Source organism: Geotrypetes seraphini, chromosome 9, assembly GCF_902459505.1.
Source record: "Geotrypetes seraphini chromosome 9, aGeoSer1.1, whole genome shotgun sequence".
NCBI lineage: Eukaryota > Metazoa > Chordata > Amphibia > Gymnophiona > Dermophiidae > Geotrypetes > Geotrypetes seraphini.
In genome coordinates this window covers 35,724,258-35,744,175 of record NC_047092.1, presented here as the reverse complement: position 1 = coordinate 35,744,175, position 19,918 = coordinate 35,724,258, and the positions used below count along the sequence as shown (strand labels likewise).

At 40.6% G+C, this 19,918-nt stretch overlaps 1 protein-coding gene across 1 annotated transcript in view; it reads left to right on the top strand.

The window, feature by feature from the left end:
* Positions 1-19,918, top strand: part of LRRK2 (leucine rich repeat kinase 2) — a 253,679-nt gene that overhangs the window by 114,752 nt on the left and 119,009 nt on the right. The window contains 4 exon segments of the mRNA XM_033958543.1: positions 139-389; positions 1,445-1,593; positions 10,551-10,644; positions 19,093-19,279. Of these exon segments, the coding sequence (XP_033814434.1) occupies positions 139-389; positions 1,445-1,593; positions 10,551-10,644; positions 19,093-19,279 (681 nt within the window).

Below are 19,918 nucleotides of genomic sequence, written 5' to 3'. Positions count from 1 at the left end.
GTAACTTGTTATTTTAAGGTGAGAAGCATAATTTTCTGATACTTGCTTAATTTGTTTTTAGCCAAGATTTAGTTGTTACAATTTAAAAACAAAAAGCCAAATCCACTGTGATTTCTAATTTTTATAACTTTTTTTCAGACTTTAAAATGCTTGACTCATTTGGACTTGCACAAAAACAGATTTCCAGCCTTTCCTTCCTATATATTGGATATGCACTGTATTACCTACCTTGATGTCTCCCGGAATGATATTGGCCCTTCTTTAGATTTGGCTCAAAGTACTAGATGCCCAGCTTTAAAACATTTGAATCTGTCTTATAATCAACTAACAGTTATTCCTGAGTTTCTTGGAGTTGTTACAGAAAAATTAGAAGAGCTGATCCTAGAAGGGTGAGATTTCTGATCTAAATTATATCTTACTACTCTGCATCCGTCTTTAGAAAGCAAAGTTCTATTTTGTCTGTAAATTTTAGATCTCGACTGAAAATTATCTTCCAAAGGTTAAGTTTTAGAGAGAGTGTGTTACCATCCTTGCATAACTACAGTCAGGTTAAAAAAATAGAGGGAGATACTATGACTTTGGTTAAGCTACTTTCAGTGAGAAAATTTGGTTGCAAATGTTGAGATTCCTAAGGTTTGGACTTTGAAGTTCTAACCAATAGACCACATTCCCTACAGACAGATAACAGGAGGGTGGTGGTAAATGGCTTGTCAGATTCTGAGGCAATGAGACTGAAGTGTCAGGAAGAGAAAAATAAGAAATCTTAAAAGATATCAAGGAGTAAGGAGTGACAGAATCTGTAAAAGATCTAGAATTACAAGTCAGAACTTCTCCTGGAACTGCAGGATTATTTTAAATGAAAGATTTTGAAAAAGAAAGTTGAATAGTACATTTTGATATGAAATCTACATTGGGGAAAAAGTGATCAGGATGACATAAAGAAACAATTCTGTATGTTTACAAGACCTGGTGAAATGAAGATACAATATTTACTCCCTCTTGAAAATAGTGATCTTTATATTAGATTCCCAACATTTCTTTTACAAATTACTTACAAGGGACCATTGAAAAGTTCTCAGCCCAACCAACAAAGTTGGGCAGTTTCCATCGAGGGCTATACACTTAGTCCATTGATATTCTCTCCCACCCCACACACACTTTTTTTTCATTCTGTTGGAAAAAATGAAATGAAAAAAGTCTAACATCTCTGGACTTATGTAGCCCTGGATGGAGACTGCCCTAACTTTATTGGTTGAGCTGAGAACTTTTCAGAGACCCCTCATAGTTAAAAATTCCTGTAACTTCTAGTTCAGTACATGATCTTCATGCATCCATTTGATATTTTCTTTATCCACCATTGGTCTATAAATAAACATATTATTCTCAGAAAGTCACATGGAAGTGAGAAAGCAAACTAGAAATTTTTTATATTCCTTTTTCTTAGGAATAAAATTTCAGAAATACATTCACCCCTGCGCATGACAGAACTAAGAGTCTTAAACATTAGTAAAAACAACATGTTATCTCTTGTGGAGGATTTCCTGACATCATGCAAGAAACTTGAGGTATTCAACGTTGCAATGAATTTGCTTGGTAAGTGCTGCTGGGGAATGGTGATGGAGAAGGTTGAGAAACATTGATACTCTGAAACATAATGGTTAGGGAATTGTTCCCTTCTAACTGCAACTCCCTCCTCCCTCATTCACAGGCACATGCATGCACACAAAATGTAAACATGCTGGCATACACATGTGTGCATATGCTTATATGCAGGGATGTTGGAATTAATCCCATAAGCACATTCCTGCCTTCTCTTTTCACTGCCACATTCCTATTTATTAGCGGTGGTGGGGGGGGATAGAAAGATGCTACACGGGGGGGGAGGGGTGGGAGGAAGGGAGGGATAGAAGCTGCAAGGGATGGGAGGGAGGGTTAGAAGCTGCAAGGGATCTGCTGCACAAGGGATGGGAGGGAGGGATACAAGCAGCAAGGGTTCTGCTGCACAAGGGATGGGAGGGAGGGATAGATAGATACTGCGCAAGGGGATGGGTGAGAGGGGAGGAAAGATGCTGCACATGGGGGGGGGAGAGAAAGGAAATGGGAAGAATTGGGATGGAGGAGAGGAAGGGAGAGATGATCATTGTACATGAAAAAAATAAGCCATTCCTGAAAATAAGATCTAGTGCTGTTTTTGGGCCTAAAATTAATATAAGATAGTGTCTTATTTTCGGGGAAACACAGTAACAAATTTTTGGAGATAGCCAGGGCTCATTCCATATAGAGCTATCAAAACTAAAGACAACTTAAACTCAATCCTGGCCTTTCAAGAGAGTCATTGAAATATAAACAAGGCAAGGCATACTCGAACCTAGTCCCACCAAATATCAACTTTGCTGATGCATTTTGAATAGTCTGCAGTCTTTTCATTTGTTTTATCTAGTAAATCTGTATGCTAGTACAGAATGTAAAAATAATTGATTACTGATAACACCATAGACTGAACAACCACCTGAAAAACGATGAAGATCCAAAAGTACTTAATTAGTCGTAATATTTTCAATTAAAAAATTTTGAATCTCACTATTTTAAATCAAGTGAACACATCCAATTATATAAAACATCAAAAACCTTTTTCATTAAAACATAGAGCCCCTTTTACTAAGCTGCAGTAAGAACTGACCTGTGATTACCATAGCAAAAATATTGTACCACAGGGCATGCTTATGAATCCAGTAATTATGCCATGTGCTTGCTGTACTCATGCACTAAATAATAACATTTATTTTTTGACATATGACAGTGTCTGAGGGATGGGCACATCTGTACAAATCAATTAAAGTGTCTTTGTAATTTTTGACGGAGTGAAAAATCAATCCACTTGCACCCGTTCTATTCCACTCGGGATTTTGTAGACTTCAATCATATCTCCCCTCAGCCATCTCTTTTCCAAGTTGAAGAGCCCTAACCTTTTTAGTCTTTCTTCATACGAGAGGAGTTCCATCCCCTTTATCATCTTGGTCGCTCTTCTTTGAACCTTTTCTAGTGCCGCTATATCTTTATTGAGATAAGGAGACCAGAATTGAACATAATATTCCAGGTGAGGTTGCACCATTGAGTGATACAGAGGCATTATAACATTCTTACGCCTCCTTTTTACGAAACTGCGATAGCAGTTTCTAGCGCGAGGAGCCACGCTGAATGGCCTGTGCTGCTCCCGATGCTCATAGAGTTCCTATGAACGTTGGAAGCTGCGTGGGCCATTCAGCGTGGCTCTCTGCGCTAGAAACTGCTATTGCAGTTTCGTAAAAGATGGGGTTAGTCTTGTTAATCATTCCTTTTTAAATAATTCCTTGCATCTTGTTTGCTTTTTTGGCCGCTGCCATACATTGGGTGGAAGGTTTCATCGTATTGTTTACAATGACAACCCAGATCCTTTTCTTGGGTGCAGAGCCCCAAGATGGACCCTAGCGTCTGTTAACTGTCATTTGGATTATTATTCCCAATGTGCATCAATTTGCATTTGTTCACATTTAAATTTCATCTGACACTTGGATGTCCAGTCTTCCAATTTCCTTTGGTCTGCCTGCAATTTTTCACAATCTGCTTGAAAAGTTTAGTATCATCTGCAAATTTAATCACCACACTCGTCGTCCCAATTTCCAATATCATTTATAAAAAAGTTAGTTAGCACCATTCCCAGCACGCCATTGTTTACTCTCCTCCATTGAGAAAAATGATCATTTAACCCTACCCTCGGTTTTCTTTCTGATAACCAATTCCTAATCCACAACTGAACTTTGTCACCTATCCTATGACTCTTTAATTTTCTCAGGAGCCTCTCATGAAGAACTTTGTCAAAAGCTTTCTGAAAATCAAGATATACTACATCAACCAGCTCACCTTTATCCACATTTTTCTTCACACCTTCAAAGAAGTCAAGCAAATTGGTGAGGCAAGATCTCCCTTGGCCAAACCCATGCTGATTCTTTCTCATTAAATCATGTTTGTCTACGTGTTCCACAATTTTATTTTTTATAATTGTTTTAACAAAGAAGAGAATGGGGGAAGGAACTTTATACATCAACTTGAGATAAAATCAAGTTTATTGAATACAATTATCTATTGAGACACAGAACATATCTAGTCTTTTCTTCATATCCTTCCAGACCTGATACGGCCTGTGTTTCGGCTTCAAAAACAAAGCCTGCCTCGGGTGTAGATGCTGATCTGAAAGATACATGTAAAATATTTACAAAGACAACTAAAAAATATATATAATATTGAAGGCTAATAAACAATCGAAAAAGGCTTGTGACAAGCAAAGACAAATAACATACATATATACATAATCTGAGGACTAATATATAACTAAAAGAGTTTATAAGTCATATCTAGGATCATAACTTCTAACTACCATAAAAAATACATAACAATAAAATCTTAAATGAAAAAAAAACATATTAAAAGAGCACATACATAATAAAAGGAATGAATAATATCAAATGAGCCTAATGTGTAATGAATATTGAAAATACAATTAAACCAGTTTCGTATATAACATGGCGCTGGAACACCTATCATCAGAAGGAAAGATGCTAAGGAAGAGAAATACAGTGGAACCTTGGTTTACGAGCATAATTTGTTTCAGAAGCATGCTCGTAAACCAAAATGCTCGTATATCAAAGCGAGTTTCCCCATAGGAAATAATGGAAACTCGCTTGATACGTTCCCCCCCCCCCCCCGAGGCCAGTGGCGCTGCTCCCCCCCCCCGCTCACAAAGGCCCCCCTCCCGCCCGAACCGGCACCCCCTGCCCGAACAACTTGAAACTTACCTCCTGTCTGGCACCGGCACGCAGCCCACAAGACGTGCTGGTGCTGCTTGAAGAACTTCCTGCCTCTGCCGGGCCTTGAGCATGCATCTGCGCATGCTCAAGGTCTTCTAATTCTCCCTCTTGCCGAGATTCTCGGAGATCTCCGAGAATCTCAGTGAGAGGGAGAATTAGAAGTCCTTGAGTGGACAGAGGAGTGACGTCATCGATGAAGATGGTAGCCTAATGTGCAGGCTCCATCTTCAACCATCTTAGGATTTAAATTGACACATGCTACCAGCTTCTTGGCTGTTTCCCTTTTGGGGAAAATGAAAGAGGAAACTCTCCACAGAAGTCGTGTTAATTAGATAGGAGAGTTATCGGCAGCTGAGCGAAGATTTAATGCACTGTCAGTGGCGGTCATCTGTGCGGTGGTTTTTACCATTACTGATAGTGCCGTCAGCTGTGTGAAGATGTGGAAATCCTGAGCACTCAAATGCACTTTGATCGGCAACTCTCTTCTCACTTCGTATCAGCAGTCAGCTGTACGACGGTTTTATCCATCAGCTGTGAGAAAGTGTGGTCGCTGACTGCCAGGAAAAATTCAAAGACTTCAGTGGCGGTTTGTGCTGCTGCTGCGCTCTGGATCAGCTGTCAGCGGTGTGGAGAAGAGGAAAATTGAGAGGCGGTTTGTGCGATACGATCTGGGGCAGTTGTCTAGACTGAAGTGCGAGTTGGCTGATTGCTCTGTGGAGGTTTTCATCTGTTTTGGCATCCAGAAGCAGGATCTTTACTGAATAAAAGTGTTTTTCTTCAGGACTCCTGCTGTATAATGTCTTTTGTGTCTTTCTTATATTTGCAAAGCAGGACTGAACACTTATAATGCATTGTTAAAGCAAATCCATGCTGCCACCTAGAGGCTTTTGATGACATGTTTAAGCTGAATCATTGAAACCATTTAAACCATTTTGTATGTGATCTGGACTGATACCTTTTGAAATTTTCAGCTGACAATAAATTAAATCTGACCATGTATACTACTTCTAAATACAGCATCTGAGTAAAATCGTCTGAGTTGGGTTTTTTAAGTTCTTTTGTGCAATCATTTTATTTATTTTGCTCTTCCCTCCTGAATTTATCTGACGTTGGAAAAGAATGTCTTCGCAGAGAAAACTGGACAGTTATGGATTTGTTGGAAAGAAGATGGGAGCTTTAAAATCGATGGAAGTGGGAGCTGTAAAAGGGGATGAAATGGAACTTCATAATAGCTCACAGGAGGCGCCGGATTCTTTGAGAGATCTGCTTTTGGATATTCGTAAAGAAATTCAATCATTGCATCTTGATGTGACTAAAGCTGTAATGGATTTAAAGCATGAAATGGGGGAGTTGGTGAAGCGACAAGATTTGGTGGAAACACATGTAAATACCATGACTGAAGATATTATTGCGGTACAACAGGAAATGGCAAAAGTACACTTGGAGGAGTCGGCAATGTTAGATAAGTTGGAAGATCTAGAAAGCAGATCCCGGAGGTGTAATCTAAGGATCAGGGGGGTTCCGGAAGAACATGCTTATTTGGATACTTGACGAACTGCTTTGGCCTTTTGTACAGACATTCTCACTAATGCTAAGGCAGGTGAAGGAGATTAAAATTGAACGAGTACATAGGACACTGGGACGTTCTAAATCTAAATTGCCTCGAGACATTATTTTGTGTCTGGGAAGCTTTCAAATGAAGGAGGAAATCTTTCATGCAGCACGAAAACTAAAGGATTACAAATGGAATAATTTAAGACTGGATATTTATCAGGATATAGCGGCTGTTACCTTGCGAAAAAGGAAGGATATGCAAGAGGTGACCACCTATCTTCGCAGAGAGGGTATTAAATATAGGTGGCTTTTTCCATTTGCTTTGACTCTGACAGTGGGGAGTACGACTAGTCGGGTTCGAACAGTAGTGGAGGCTTGGTCGGACTTACAAAAATTAGGAGCTCCTAATCTCCCGGAGAGAGAATATGCTGGTGACCAAAGAAAAGATATAATTGGACCTTCTGGATGGCGTCGACAAACCAGAGGAATCACAGCGAAAAATGCAGGAAGTCGACCAGAGTGAGAAGAATTGTTATCATTCCTGGACATTTTTATTGGTTTGGGCGTAGTGGGTTGGAGGATGATTGGAGGATTGTGAAGTTAAATTACGGGAGGATTGAGTGTAGTAAGTGTGTTGAATGGATTACTAAGGTTACTGATGGTGATGATATATTAGGGATTGGGAAGTTAAATTGTGGTAGGACTTGGATGATTGTGTGCTGTTTAAGTGTAATATGTGTGTTGAAAGGAATGATAGGGATACTGAAGGTGGGGATTTATTAGGTGTTTATCTGAAAGTTGGGGAAGTTTATTTGGGGTAGTTGGGGTGGTGAAGTTACTTCTTTCTTAGAGATCTTGAGATCTATATGGTAGGTCTTGAGATACAATTTTGGGTAGGGTTTAAGGGGGTGGGAAACTATAGAGGGATACTGGGGGTAGGGTTGGAAATAGGGGAATGGGTGAAAGGAAATGATACTTTCTATCTAGCTTTGAAACTGGATAGTCAGCTGATGTTAGGGTGGAACCTGGTCAGAGGCTGGGGTGGCCGGGTTACACAGATATTGAAGAAAGAGTATGTGGATTGGTTAATGAAAATGGATCCTGGTTAATATTGTAACTTAGAATGTAGGATGAATTAATTCTATCAAACGTACAAAAATTTTGTAGCAATTACAACGTCGCAAGGTGGATCTGACCATTCTCCAAGAGACTCATTTGAATGATATTGAACATATGAAATTGAAGCAATGGTGGGTTGGGGAATGTGTGGCAGCTTCTGCACAAAGTAAACACAGAGGAGTAGCGATTTTGTTTCGTAGGGGTCTAGTGGATAATTTAAAAATTTTGAGTAAGGATGGAGAGGGATTATATGTGCTCTGTCAGGGGGTAATAGTGCAGCAGAATTTTATATTTTGCTGTGTATATGCTCCTAATGATAGTGATCCGGCATTTTTTGACAACTTAACCCGATTATTATTACCTTTTGCTCAAGTCTCTTTGATTGTTGGGGGAGACTTTAATGCTGTGCATGATTCCAATTTGGATTGTACAGGGCGGGGGGTACTTTGCGTCAAATAGGGGGAGAGAGAGATCCAAAGATTTAGTGAAAATCTGGAATTAATAGATTCTTGGAGGATATTACATGGTTTTGAGAGGGATTATACCCATGTATCTCGATCACATGGTACATAATCCCGTATAGACTTAATTTGGGTAACGGATCCAGTGTTTCGGCAACTGGTGCAGTCAGATATAGGTCCTTATACAATTTCTGATCATGCATGGGTATATTTGAGGTGGCAGGAAGGTAGGGGGACTCCAGGGATGTGGCAATGGATGTTTCCACTAGCACTATATAGGGATAAAAAATATAGAGAACGACTATTGGGCGCATGGAAAGATTATAAAAGGTATAATGCTCACGCAGAAGAGGATCCTATTTTATTTTGGGAAGCGGCAAAGACGATGTTGAGGGGAGATACAATAAGTTATAGTTGTCATGTTAAAAAAGCTCAGGATAGGGAGATTTTGCGTTTGGAGAGGGATATTGTAAAGATTAGGAAGAAATATGGGCACTCGGGTGATTCAATGCATAGACAGGAGTTGATGGAATATCAAATAACTCTCAATTCCCTTCTACATCAGCGGGCCGTTTGGTTTCATCTAGAATGGGTCCCAATAGGGTTCAGGCCTTGATAAATGAACAAGGGAAGCGGGTTATAACTTGTGCAATTATTGGGAGGGAATCCGATGGTTACTGATCTCTTGCCTTTGCAGGGTAATCCGGCTTTTCTTCTGGGTAGAGACTCTAGGGAGTACAGATTATGGGGAGCAAGAGGAATTTCAAGACTGGAACATATACTGGGAGATGAGGGGGAGCTATTGACCCGTGCAGAATTGTTAGCTAAGGTGGGAGAGACTTGGGGTGCACAGTTTGCATGTATACAAGTGGAACATTATGTGAGATCCTTTGACAGAGCACAGTTGAGTTTGCATTTGGGGGCTAGATTGAGAGAGTTGTTTGTTCAGGTGAAGGGGATGTCTCTTTCGGTGTCTAGTATTCATGCTATTATGCAAAAACTACAACCAGACAAGGACTACCAGAATATTCGGGATAAACGGGAGAAAGATCTACAGCTTAATTTGAGACATTGAGATGTTGCCTGTACTTTAAGAGCGACACCTGGGGTGACTCCGTGTACATGGTTAAGAGAAACTATGTGGACAGGCTACATACATGCCCCCCCCACCCCCCCAATCTTCCATATATTCCTCCGTTCTTAATTCTACCTTAGAGGAGATCAAAGAATTCCACACTCAAGTTTAGCTAAATAGTCAAAGCTTTGAGAAGCATTTCTGCATCCTCCAAAATAATGGGATGTCAGAAAGGCTTCTCAAATACAGGTGACTGGCCATTTTATTGGGAATAATGATGGGAATTAATTCATTATTAAACATACGTAGTTGGTACATTGCCCAATTACAAATTACATATTCTATTGGTTTGCTGTTAATTTTACTTCCTTAGCAACAATGACTTAACTCATCACAAGCTATTGGTTTACTAAGGTCACGCTGACCGTGCAGACTTGTTCTCAACTATTGCAGAATAGTTTATACAAACAATCACATGATTTTTTATAACACAACTCATCAATATTTGCCCCATGTAAATGGAAGAAAAATATGTTTTTATAAACAGATAAGTTAATGTGACTTTTAGCTCATTTCAGGGACCTGTTATGTTATGGCTCCAGCACCTTGTTCCAGACATTAAACCAAAATATTTTGTTTTATGAAGGAAAAATATGTACTCTGCGAATTCTGCTGTTTATCCTTTGCTGTGTGTGAAGGATTTCTTTTACAGTATTTAGCTACATCTTTCATATAAGAACATAAGAAATGCCTTCACCGAATCAGACCTTAGGTCCATCTAGTCCAGCGACCCGCACACGCGGAGGCCAATCTAGGTGTTCCCTGATGAATACCTAGGTGTTCCCTGATGAAGTCCTTTTTTCCGTATCCCTCAATGTGATTTGCAAGGAGGTGTGTATCCAACTTGCAATTGAATCCCATAATGGAGGTTTCTGTCACAACTTCCTCCGGGAGAGCATTCCAAGCGTCCACCACTCGCTGTGTGAAACAGAACTTCCTGACATTTGTCCTGGGTCTGTCGCCCCTCAATTTCAGTCCATGACCTCTCATCTTTAAAGTCTTAACTAAAAGTGTATCTAATACATATTAGTTATGCCCCCCTTTTATATTTCTCTTTTTATATTTATATGAGGAACTAAGCAATTCACCATCTATTTAGTATATCCTCATTATATATTATCCAGGAATTTCTTTAGCATCAAAAATCTTCCAAAATCTTCTGATATAATATAGTTTACTTGAATGTTATATTGTTATCCCTTTCAAGAATCATTTATATTCTGCATAATACAATTATCCCCAACAATAGAACGTTGCTCTTTTGATACTGGATGAATATTTGATGACTATTCATGCAAACAATAGTGGTCAAATCACTTAACTGTGGTGGTCTAAATTGCTTGTCTAAATTTGTTTTCCCATGTAATATATGGTGATTAAAATGAACCCCAAAATATTTTGTTTTTATTGTTGCCTTTTTTCTTTTTCTTTTGGTAGATGCATTGCCTAGGCTTCCATTTAAAATAATGATTATAAAGCTATCTCAGAATAAATTTACAGCTATCCCAGAAGAAATTCTCCATCTTCCACAGTAAGTTAATTGTTTCACTACTGAAGACCACAGGAGTTACAAGTAAGGAAGACAAGTAGCAGTTTGGTAACAGTTTAATCAATAGGCTTGGACCTATCATTAAATGTCAGTGTTTTTTTAGGTGGTTGTTTTTTTTTTTGCATATAGTAACATTGTAACAATGCTTTTTATATATAGCAACCATGGTAGATAAAGACCTGTGCAGTCATTCCAGTCGCACACTTATCATCTAGTAATTATTCATTTTATTTGCTAAGTCTTCCCTTTCCCTCCATGATAAGCAAGACCTGCATTCGGATGATATGAATGTGGTATAAAATACACATACTTGCTCCTGATCCATCTTGCCATATATAGGATACACACAACACTACACTCAATAAATATGCCAAAAAATCCTATAATAGTAACAACAAAGAGGCACAACCAGTCACAACAGGGTTTGGATGGGGGACGCTCAGAATAAGCTACAGGTCTAGCCTGAAACAGCTCCACTTAAGGAATAAAGGGCGCTCTCAGTGTGAACCATCAGCAATGGGAGCAAAAGCTCCGATACTTCACTTCTGGGTTGAGGCGGGAAGCCTCCACCACCACACCATCATTGAGCCCCCTATGTGTATATAATAATGAAAAACACCTGCAATAAGGCCCTAAATAAATAATACAATCCAAACAAACCCGTGAGCAAATTAAACTCAAACGGTGGAAATACAAACTGAGCGACCCCCACACAAACCCTGCCAGCCGAAACCCGCCAAGCTAACTATAAAGAAATATCAAAACATACTTAAACTCAATCAAAAAAGTACTTATCTCAACCAAACTGCCACAATGAAAACGCCAGGAGCCGAAGTTCAACCAAGCTGGTTTCGGGGAGGAGCCCTTCTTCAGGAACCAAGCCCCCGACCACAAACCAAAAACAAAAAAATGAAAAAAATGCCGAAAAACGAAGCGGGACGGCTGGAGGGAGGGGTAGCCGAACAGGAGAGCACTCGCGCCTAAAAAGCGGACCAGGAATTACGTCACACACAACCCAACCAATCATGCAGGACGCACAACGCGTCCGAAATCACTCATGCAGGGGCGGGAAAAAGAAAAAGCCCCAAAGCTACAGAAAGAGAACAGCAAAACCCGTGTAGTACTCAAACCCCAACATGCTGGGAACCACCCAGCACGAGAGACCTACACGAAAACACGGCACCCAGAAAGAATAGACAGGAACCCTATATAATGGTGTTCCATTCCACACTTTCATTAAGGCCATGGGGAACAACAGCTTGAAGTTGGAAAATCCAGTATTGTTCCCTAAGGTTTAAATGAAATTGTTTATCCCCCCTGAAATCCCAGGGAACCTGCTCCAGCACAAACCACGCCAGATCAGTGAACTGATGACCAACTTCCAGACAATGAGGCACCAGAGGGGCGGCTAAAGATGCCGTTCTGATCCGACTCCTGTGTTCTTGAAGTCTTGTCCTGATCTTTCTACTCGTGCGCCCCACATAGTGAAGCGCACAAGGACAGATGATAATATATACCACCCAAGCAGAATCACAGGACGTTTGGGATCTAAGATGGTAAATGCGCTGCGTCCGAGGGTGTTGCCATTGAGAAATAGATAAAGAAGACGCACACATATCACAATGGCCGCAAGGACCATGCCTCCCCCCGGTGACTGCTCGGCCTTTAGTAGATAACAATTCCTTCAAATTTTTAGGACGAGAGAAAGCAATACAAGGAGCCTGGTTAAAAATGGCATGATGGTCCAAAACGTGCCAGTGCTTTCTCACAATACCGGCCACCTGGTGGGCTTGGTCAGAAAATGAAATAACACATACCTGCTGTTCCATGGGCGGCCTAATAGCAGGAGCCCGCAGAAGCTCAGGATTGGCATAGCGCGCTCTACGATAGGCTCTCTTGATGGTCCAATCTGGATAACCGCGTGCCTTGAAGCGCTGCCATAACAACTTAGCCTGAGTTCTGAACTCCCCTAATGAGGAGCAGATTCGGCGGATCCTGAGAAATTGCCCCACAGGCAGTGATTGACGCAGCCTGGCAGGATGACAGCTGGTATAGTGTAAGTATGAGGTACGATCGGTAACTTTCCGAAAGACCGTTGTAACCAAACGCCCACCGGATTTACTGACCACGGTGTCCAAATAAGTGACCCTGGCTCCATCCACCGTAGCGGTAAACTTCAAATGTCTATCCAGGGTGTTCAGCCAAGTAAGGAATTCGTCAAATCTGGCCTTAGTACCAGTCCAAACCAGGAACACATATATAGGATACAGGCCGTAGAAGTCCTTCCTGCATCGGCCACATTGCCCAGTGCCAGAGTCGCTGTTAAAGCTAACTCCAGCCCATCCTGTCTTGCCACATATGGGACAAAAGACTGGAGAAGTCCATCCAGCATTAGCGTCACTTCCCCACTGCTGAGGCTGCATTTAAGCATCACTCCGCATAATGAACAAAATTATAGTTGTTGATTTGACGGTCTTTTGAGTTTTGTATCAATACTATCCTCTTTCTATGTAGGGATCCTTTGTGTCTATCCCATGCGTTTTTGAACTCTGTCACTGTTTTTGCCTCTACTACCTCCACAGGGTGGGCATTCCAGGCATCCACCTTCCTCTCCATGAAAAAGTATTTCCTGGTATTACTCCTAAGTCCAATATCACCCCGCAACCTCATATTATGTCCTCTTGTTTTACTGCTTCTCTGTCTCTGGAGAAGATTTGTATGTAGATTAATACCATTCAATCCCTATTGACTTATGCAAATTAGGCCCCTCATTGCATCCATGACAGGTCACCTCTGCTAATTAATAATGCACCTTAGAGGGTTGTGCTGAAAGAGTGCGGTTGGCCTATTTTGATTGTTTTATTTCTTAAATGGTGCTACTGTTTTCATTTTTGAATTGTTCAGGAAAGTCAAAAGAGATGGCTGCACTGAGAACATCATAGATCAGAGAAGTGAGCGTTTCTTAGTGTCAGTTGGAGGGAAGTTAGCTGAGGTTTTATGTGGTTGGCACCTAATGGAGAGAGTAATTTTTAAAAGACATTTACCTGTATGCTAAAGTGGACTGACTGAAAACTAACCAACTCAAACATGGCTAATGTTATAATGTTATAGTTTCCATCGTAACTATACTTTTTAGCTGCATTAAAGAATAGCATTCCTATATGTGTATGCAGGTTTGGAGAGCACAAATATGTAATTAGCAAAAGTGCATATGCTCTTTCGCCCACTCTTGGGCACTTACTCATATGAGGTCTGACAAGATCATGAACTCATCATAGAAAAAGTGCTACATACCTCATTGCTGAATACCACTATGGTTACCTTCGAAGTACGCCCGTTAAGAAGCTATGCACTGATGCCAGCACCTAGTCCACCCTTCAAAGCAATTTTGGAACCCTTTTTTTCTGGAATGGCCATCAGAGCCTGTCATCATATAGCCTTGATGTCCTGAATGCCATCAAAATGTCTTCCTTTCAATATCTCCTTTATCTTCGGATAAAGAAAAAAGTCATTGAGGGCCAGATCAGGTGAGTAGGGAGGGTATTCCAATACAGTTATTTATTTACTGGCTAAAACCTCCCTCACAGATAGTGCTGTGTGGCTGGTGCATTATTGTGATGCAAGAGCCATGAGGGACCATTTTCACACACACCTTTCTCATGCCAAGATTTTCAGTTAAGATTTTCCTGTCTCTATTGATGTTTACTTGGTTTGCTGTGCTTCTCACAGTCAGCTGACAATTTTGACACACAATTCAACAAATAGTTGCAATTTTTTGTCAGTTCTGCTTGTTACTGGCCGTCCTGACCTCTCTTCATCATTGATACATTCCTCTCAAAATGTTTAATCCATTTGTACACTGCCATTTTCTTCATGGCATTAGCCCCATATTTTGGACTAACTTGTCCCTGATTTCACTTCTATTCTTGCCAAGTTTAACAAGAAATGTAATGTTTGTTTATTGCTCTAATTCACGTTCCGTTATTCTTGTGGTGGCACACAAAATCATGCAACAATAATGAACGCCACTCAACAAGACATGAACGCCACACATTGACACAAACATAGCTGTGAGACACTGATATACCAAGGTTATGAAATCTTACCAAGCTGTTTGCATCAGCATCAAATGAACACAGAGGATCTAGAATCAGAAAATAATAGTAAATATTGAAGAACTAAGGCCAGTATTGCACAGACTTGCACGGTCTGTGTCTGTATATGGCCATTTGGTGGAGGATGGGCTGGGGAGGACTTCAATGGCTGGGAGGATATAGATGGACTGAAGTGAGCTTTGATGGAGACTTCAGTAGTTGGAACTTAAGAACAGTACCAGGCAGAGCTTTGGATTCTTGCCCAGAAATAGCTAAGAAGAAGAAAAAAAAACCCCAACAAATTTTTAGATTGAATCAGGCTGGGCAGACTAGATGGACCATTCGGGTCTTTATCTGCCGTCATCTACTATGTTACTATGAGGTCTGTTAAAAAAAAGTTCTAGGACTGATTTTATAAAAATTTATTAAACAATCTTACAACGTATTCCATTGGGTCCCCTTCAAAGTACTTACCTTCCCTAGGTATACAGTTTTCCCAATGTCATTTTCACTTCTGGAAACAGTCCTTAAATGCATCTTCAAGTTTATTTAAAATTTGATATCCCTCTTATCAGATATCTAAGCAGCATACATAAAAGTAAAATTATAAATAAATATGGGATAAGAACATAAGAATTGCCACTGCTGAGTCAGACCAGTGGTCCATCATGCTCAGCAGTCCGCTCACGCGGCAGCCCTCTGGTCTAAGACCAGCATCCTAACTGAGATTAGCCCTACCAGCGCACGTTCTTGTTCAGCAGAAACTTGTCTAACTTTGTCTTGAATCCTTGGAGGGTGTTTTCCCCTATAACAGCTTCTGGAAGAACGTTCCAGCTTTCTACCACTCTCTGGGTAAAGAAGAACTTCCTTACGTTTGTACGGAATCTATCCCCTTTCAACTTTAGAGAGTGCCCTCTCATTCTGCCTACCTTGGAGAGGGTGAACAACCTGTCCTTATCTACTAAGTCTATCCCCTTCAGTACCTTGAATGTTTCGATCATGTCCCCTCTCAATCTCCTCTGTTCGAGAGAGAAGAGGCCCAGTTTCTCTAATCAAAACTCACAGACAGACAAAAATTGTCATATATTTCGTAAGGTAGGGGAAATTCAGTAATTGATAGGATAGAAATACAAAAAGGGTAAATATAATAGGAAATTGCCAAAAGCTGCTGCGTCAAAGTTTGCTTTATGTCTTCAATGGTGTTGAATCGCGTTCTTTTCAGTGTGGATTTAAGATTAGGAAACAACAAGTCAGCAGGGGCCAAGTCAGGGAGAGTAAGGTAGCTGAAGAACTGTCATTGCATTTTTTGTGCAAAATTTGGGAATTTTGACGCATTGAAAACACCTTTCATGACTCATGGCATGTTCCCCATAAGATCCTTTCAATATGTCATAAGTTTCTGTAGCGGTCTTACCCAATTTGAAACAGAACTTCACGCTGTAGCGCTGCTTATTGAGGTCAGACAGGATGAAAAATTACAGATCACGAAAACACACTTTCACAAAAACTGCTATAGCTTGGAGACGAAAACAGATATCAACAATGGATAAAAGGAGGTTACTCGTGAGGTTTCAAGCTACTCAATGCCCCCTAGTGCATCTGAAAAGAACTTCCCATTGGTGCGCAGTTCAAACTGTCCTGGAACTTTTTGAACAGACCTCATACAGTGCTGCCAATGTAAGCTCACGGTGGCAAGTTCATGAACTTAATTGTCAGACCTTGTATAGCAGATGCAAAATAAACAGCCACTTTAATACTTTTTTTTTCTCTCAGTGCATGTATTTTGGGCTAAAATAATCTTCAAACTTCATACAACCCAGCCTATTCAAAAAATTCCCTTGTGTGTGAGTTCAGAGTAGGCTACAAATTCAACTGCAGGCTTCAAAAGTTTACCCAGGGAAATACATGTTTATTTAGGCAAATGTCTTTTAAAATTACCTTCTCTAATAGGTGCCATCAACATAAAATCAGCTAGGGGGTGCAGAAATATATATTTTTTTTCTATAACTTTTGAATTGATTTGTTTGTTCGTTTCTTTGTGTTCTAACTATTCTTCTTGGCCACACAATGAATTGCCAGTACAAATTATGGAAGGTAAAGTGAAGGTAAAAATGGTCAAAACTTGATTTTTGGTCTTTTGGATAAATTAATGAAAAAAAATCTTCCATTAACTTTTCTGCCTTAAAATTTAATGGGATGGATCACTGAGGTTGTTTCCACAGTTTCCATATTTTATTTTAAGCAAATAAAATGCTGTATAGCTGCATATTCCAACATTATCAGCTTACTGCATGGAAATTCTTCCATTAACAACATATATTGGTGAAATAGTGAAATCTCCTTTATGCACATTATCAGTGCAGAGGTTGGAGAAATGCATTGAGCATAACGGGATGCAGCTGTGAGTTATATATTTCAGGGGGTAATATTTTGCATATACCGTATTTTTCGGTCCATAAGATGCACTGTTTTCCCCAAAAAGATTGGGTGGAAAAAAGGGTATGTCCTATGGAGCAAATACCCAACACCCCCCCTCTAGAGCGTTACCTTATTTCGATCGCCACCTGCTGCCGCTGCTCCTGGGCACTGCTCCTGCCACTGCTCCTGGCTGCCATAAGTAGAGGAAGGGAAAGGCCAGGCGGGTGCAGCGATTGCACGCCGCCGGCCTAGAAGCCTTACCTCCGAAGTCAATTCTGATGTCGGGGGTAAGGCTTCTGGGCCGGCAGTGTGCAATCGCTGCACCTGCCTGGCCTTTCCCAGCAATTTGCTCCATGCCGGCTCCCTGCTCATCCCTCGACCCACTGCTGAGCCAGGAGTCCAAACCCCCCCCGCCACTGCTGCTTCATTGACGTATCCTCACAGCAGCAGCAGTGGTAGGTAATTAAATTCAGCGGGTGGGTGGGCGGGCTTGTGAGGGGGATAGGACAAAGGCTGGAAGGCAGTGAGAGAAACATAGGAAGGAGGGAGGAAGGGATACTGGTAATTATTGGGCCTGAGTTTGGTGGGGGGAGAGGACAAAGGCTGGAAGGCAGTGAGGGGAATGAAGGAGGGAGGGAGGGATAATTGTGCCTGAGGAAGGAAAGAAAGAGAGAAAGAAAGAAAGAAATTACCAGACAACGGCGGGGGTAGAAGTGGGTGGAGGAAGAGGACAAAGGCTGGAAGGCATTGATGGGGGAAGGGTGGGTCATAGGAAGGAGGGAGGGAGGGAGGGAGGAAGGGACAATTGTTGGACCTGAGGAAGGAAAGAAAGAAATCACCAGATAGGAAAAATGATTTTATTTTCAATTTAGTGATCAAAATGTGTCAGTTTTGAGATTTTATATCTGCTGTCTATATTTTGCACTATATTTGTTTATTTTTCTAAAGTTGTTACTGAGGTGACATTGCATATTTTAAAAAGTCATCTGCCTTGCCATCTGTGCCCTGTCCCTGTCTACCACTAGACCACCAGAGAGGGGGCAGGGTACAAAGCCTGGCAGGGAGGGGGGACATGGTGCAGAGCCTGGCAAGGAGTGTGGGGTTGGGTGCAGAGCCTGGCAGAGAGAATTTGGTTCAGAATGGGGTTTTTTTTTTCCTTGTTTTCCTCCTCTAAATTTATGGTGCGTCTTATGGAATGAAAAATACGGTATATGGCAGCATATGCACACAGCACAAAATGCTTCTTAAAAAATTAACCTCTACAAGATCATGTGTACTTTTACATGACTCAGGTGTAGGTGCATTTGAGGGTAGATTGTTATGAAATATGCTCTTGTATTTTCAGATGTAATTAGTAATTTTATAGGTCTTGTACTATCAGTGTCTGAAAATCACATTGTGAGTGTTCACTAGTCAGTGAATTTTATTCAACATTGGATTAGATTTTTAGCTAGTATAGTTATCAGAATTAGTCAAGTGCTGCTATCTGAATAATTAATGACACTGAATATACAGTATATACTGATTGCATATGCATTATCAGGTTTAGTCCTACGCAACAGCAGTTCTAAATGTAATAAATCTGGATAATATATCCAGATTGCAGATGAATATTGTCAACCATCTGTGCAAGTTCTAGTACTGTTTCTGTTCCTCTCCTGACCTGGTCCCTTTTTATCCAGGTAATGTCAACCTGTTTAGCTGTGTAAGTAGCTGGATGTTATCCAGATATTTTTCAGAATCCTCCAATATTTGCCTAATTGTTTTAAAACAGATAAATTGTGATTATGATTATCTTTATGGTACATTTGTAGACTTATATAGTGACAATTGGTCCATTATACTCTATTTTTACATGTCTGTCTATGTGCAGTTAAGAAGTTTACTATTGGTTGCTTAAGTTCTGTTTGTTCTTAAGTTTGCGTTCAGTAGATTTAAATAGCAATAGAATTACTGAGCTCTCTGTACCTGCAAACTGGGAGTCCTCAAACCTAAGGGAGCTGTTTTTGAGCTGCAATCAGATTGGCATCTTGAACATGAGTGTGGAACCTCATAAGTGGGCCCGACTTGAGAAGCTGCATCTCTCTCGCAACATGTTGAAGAAGGTAAAGTTATAAGCTTTGGAAAACTTGACTAAATAGCTTTTTCCAATTTTGAATATGGCTACCATGTTTCTATGTTGTATGCAGATATTGTCCCCCAACTACTAAAAGTAGAGGACTAGGCTGATACTTAAGCAGTAGGGCGAGAACCAGCAAAGATGGAATTCGAATACTGATTTCCCCACTGACACTCCTTTTGACCTTGAAGTCTTATCATCCTCCACTGCCTCATGTACAAGCTTAGATTCTCTGCTTGTGCCTTAATGTAAATTGACTTAATTTCCCCCCCCCCCCGCCCCTCTTTTAATGAAGCCACATTAGGCTTTTTTTTATCGCCAGTCACAGCAGTATTAGCTCCAATGCTCATAGGAATTCTATGATTGTTGGAATTAATACCACAGCAGCCGGTGATGATAAAGCTTAACACAGGCTTTGTAAAAAGGGGGGTTAAGTAGATATTCCTTAACATCATCACCAGATTAGTCCAGACATCTGTTGCTTCTGTTCATTGGTCAGCACAACATTTTCAGTAACTGCACCCTTCACTTGGAACTCTTTGCCCCTTCATATTAGGGAAGAAATAAATCTGGAAAAATTTAATGGGGGCATTGAAATGTTTCATGTTCAAAGACACCTTTGAGC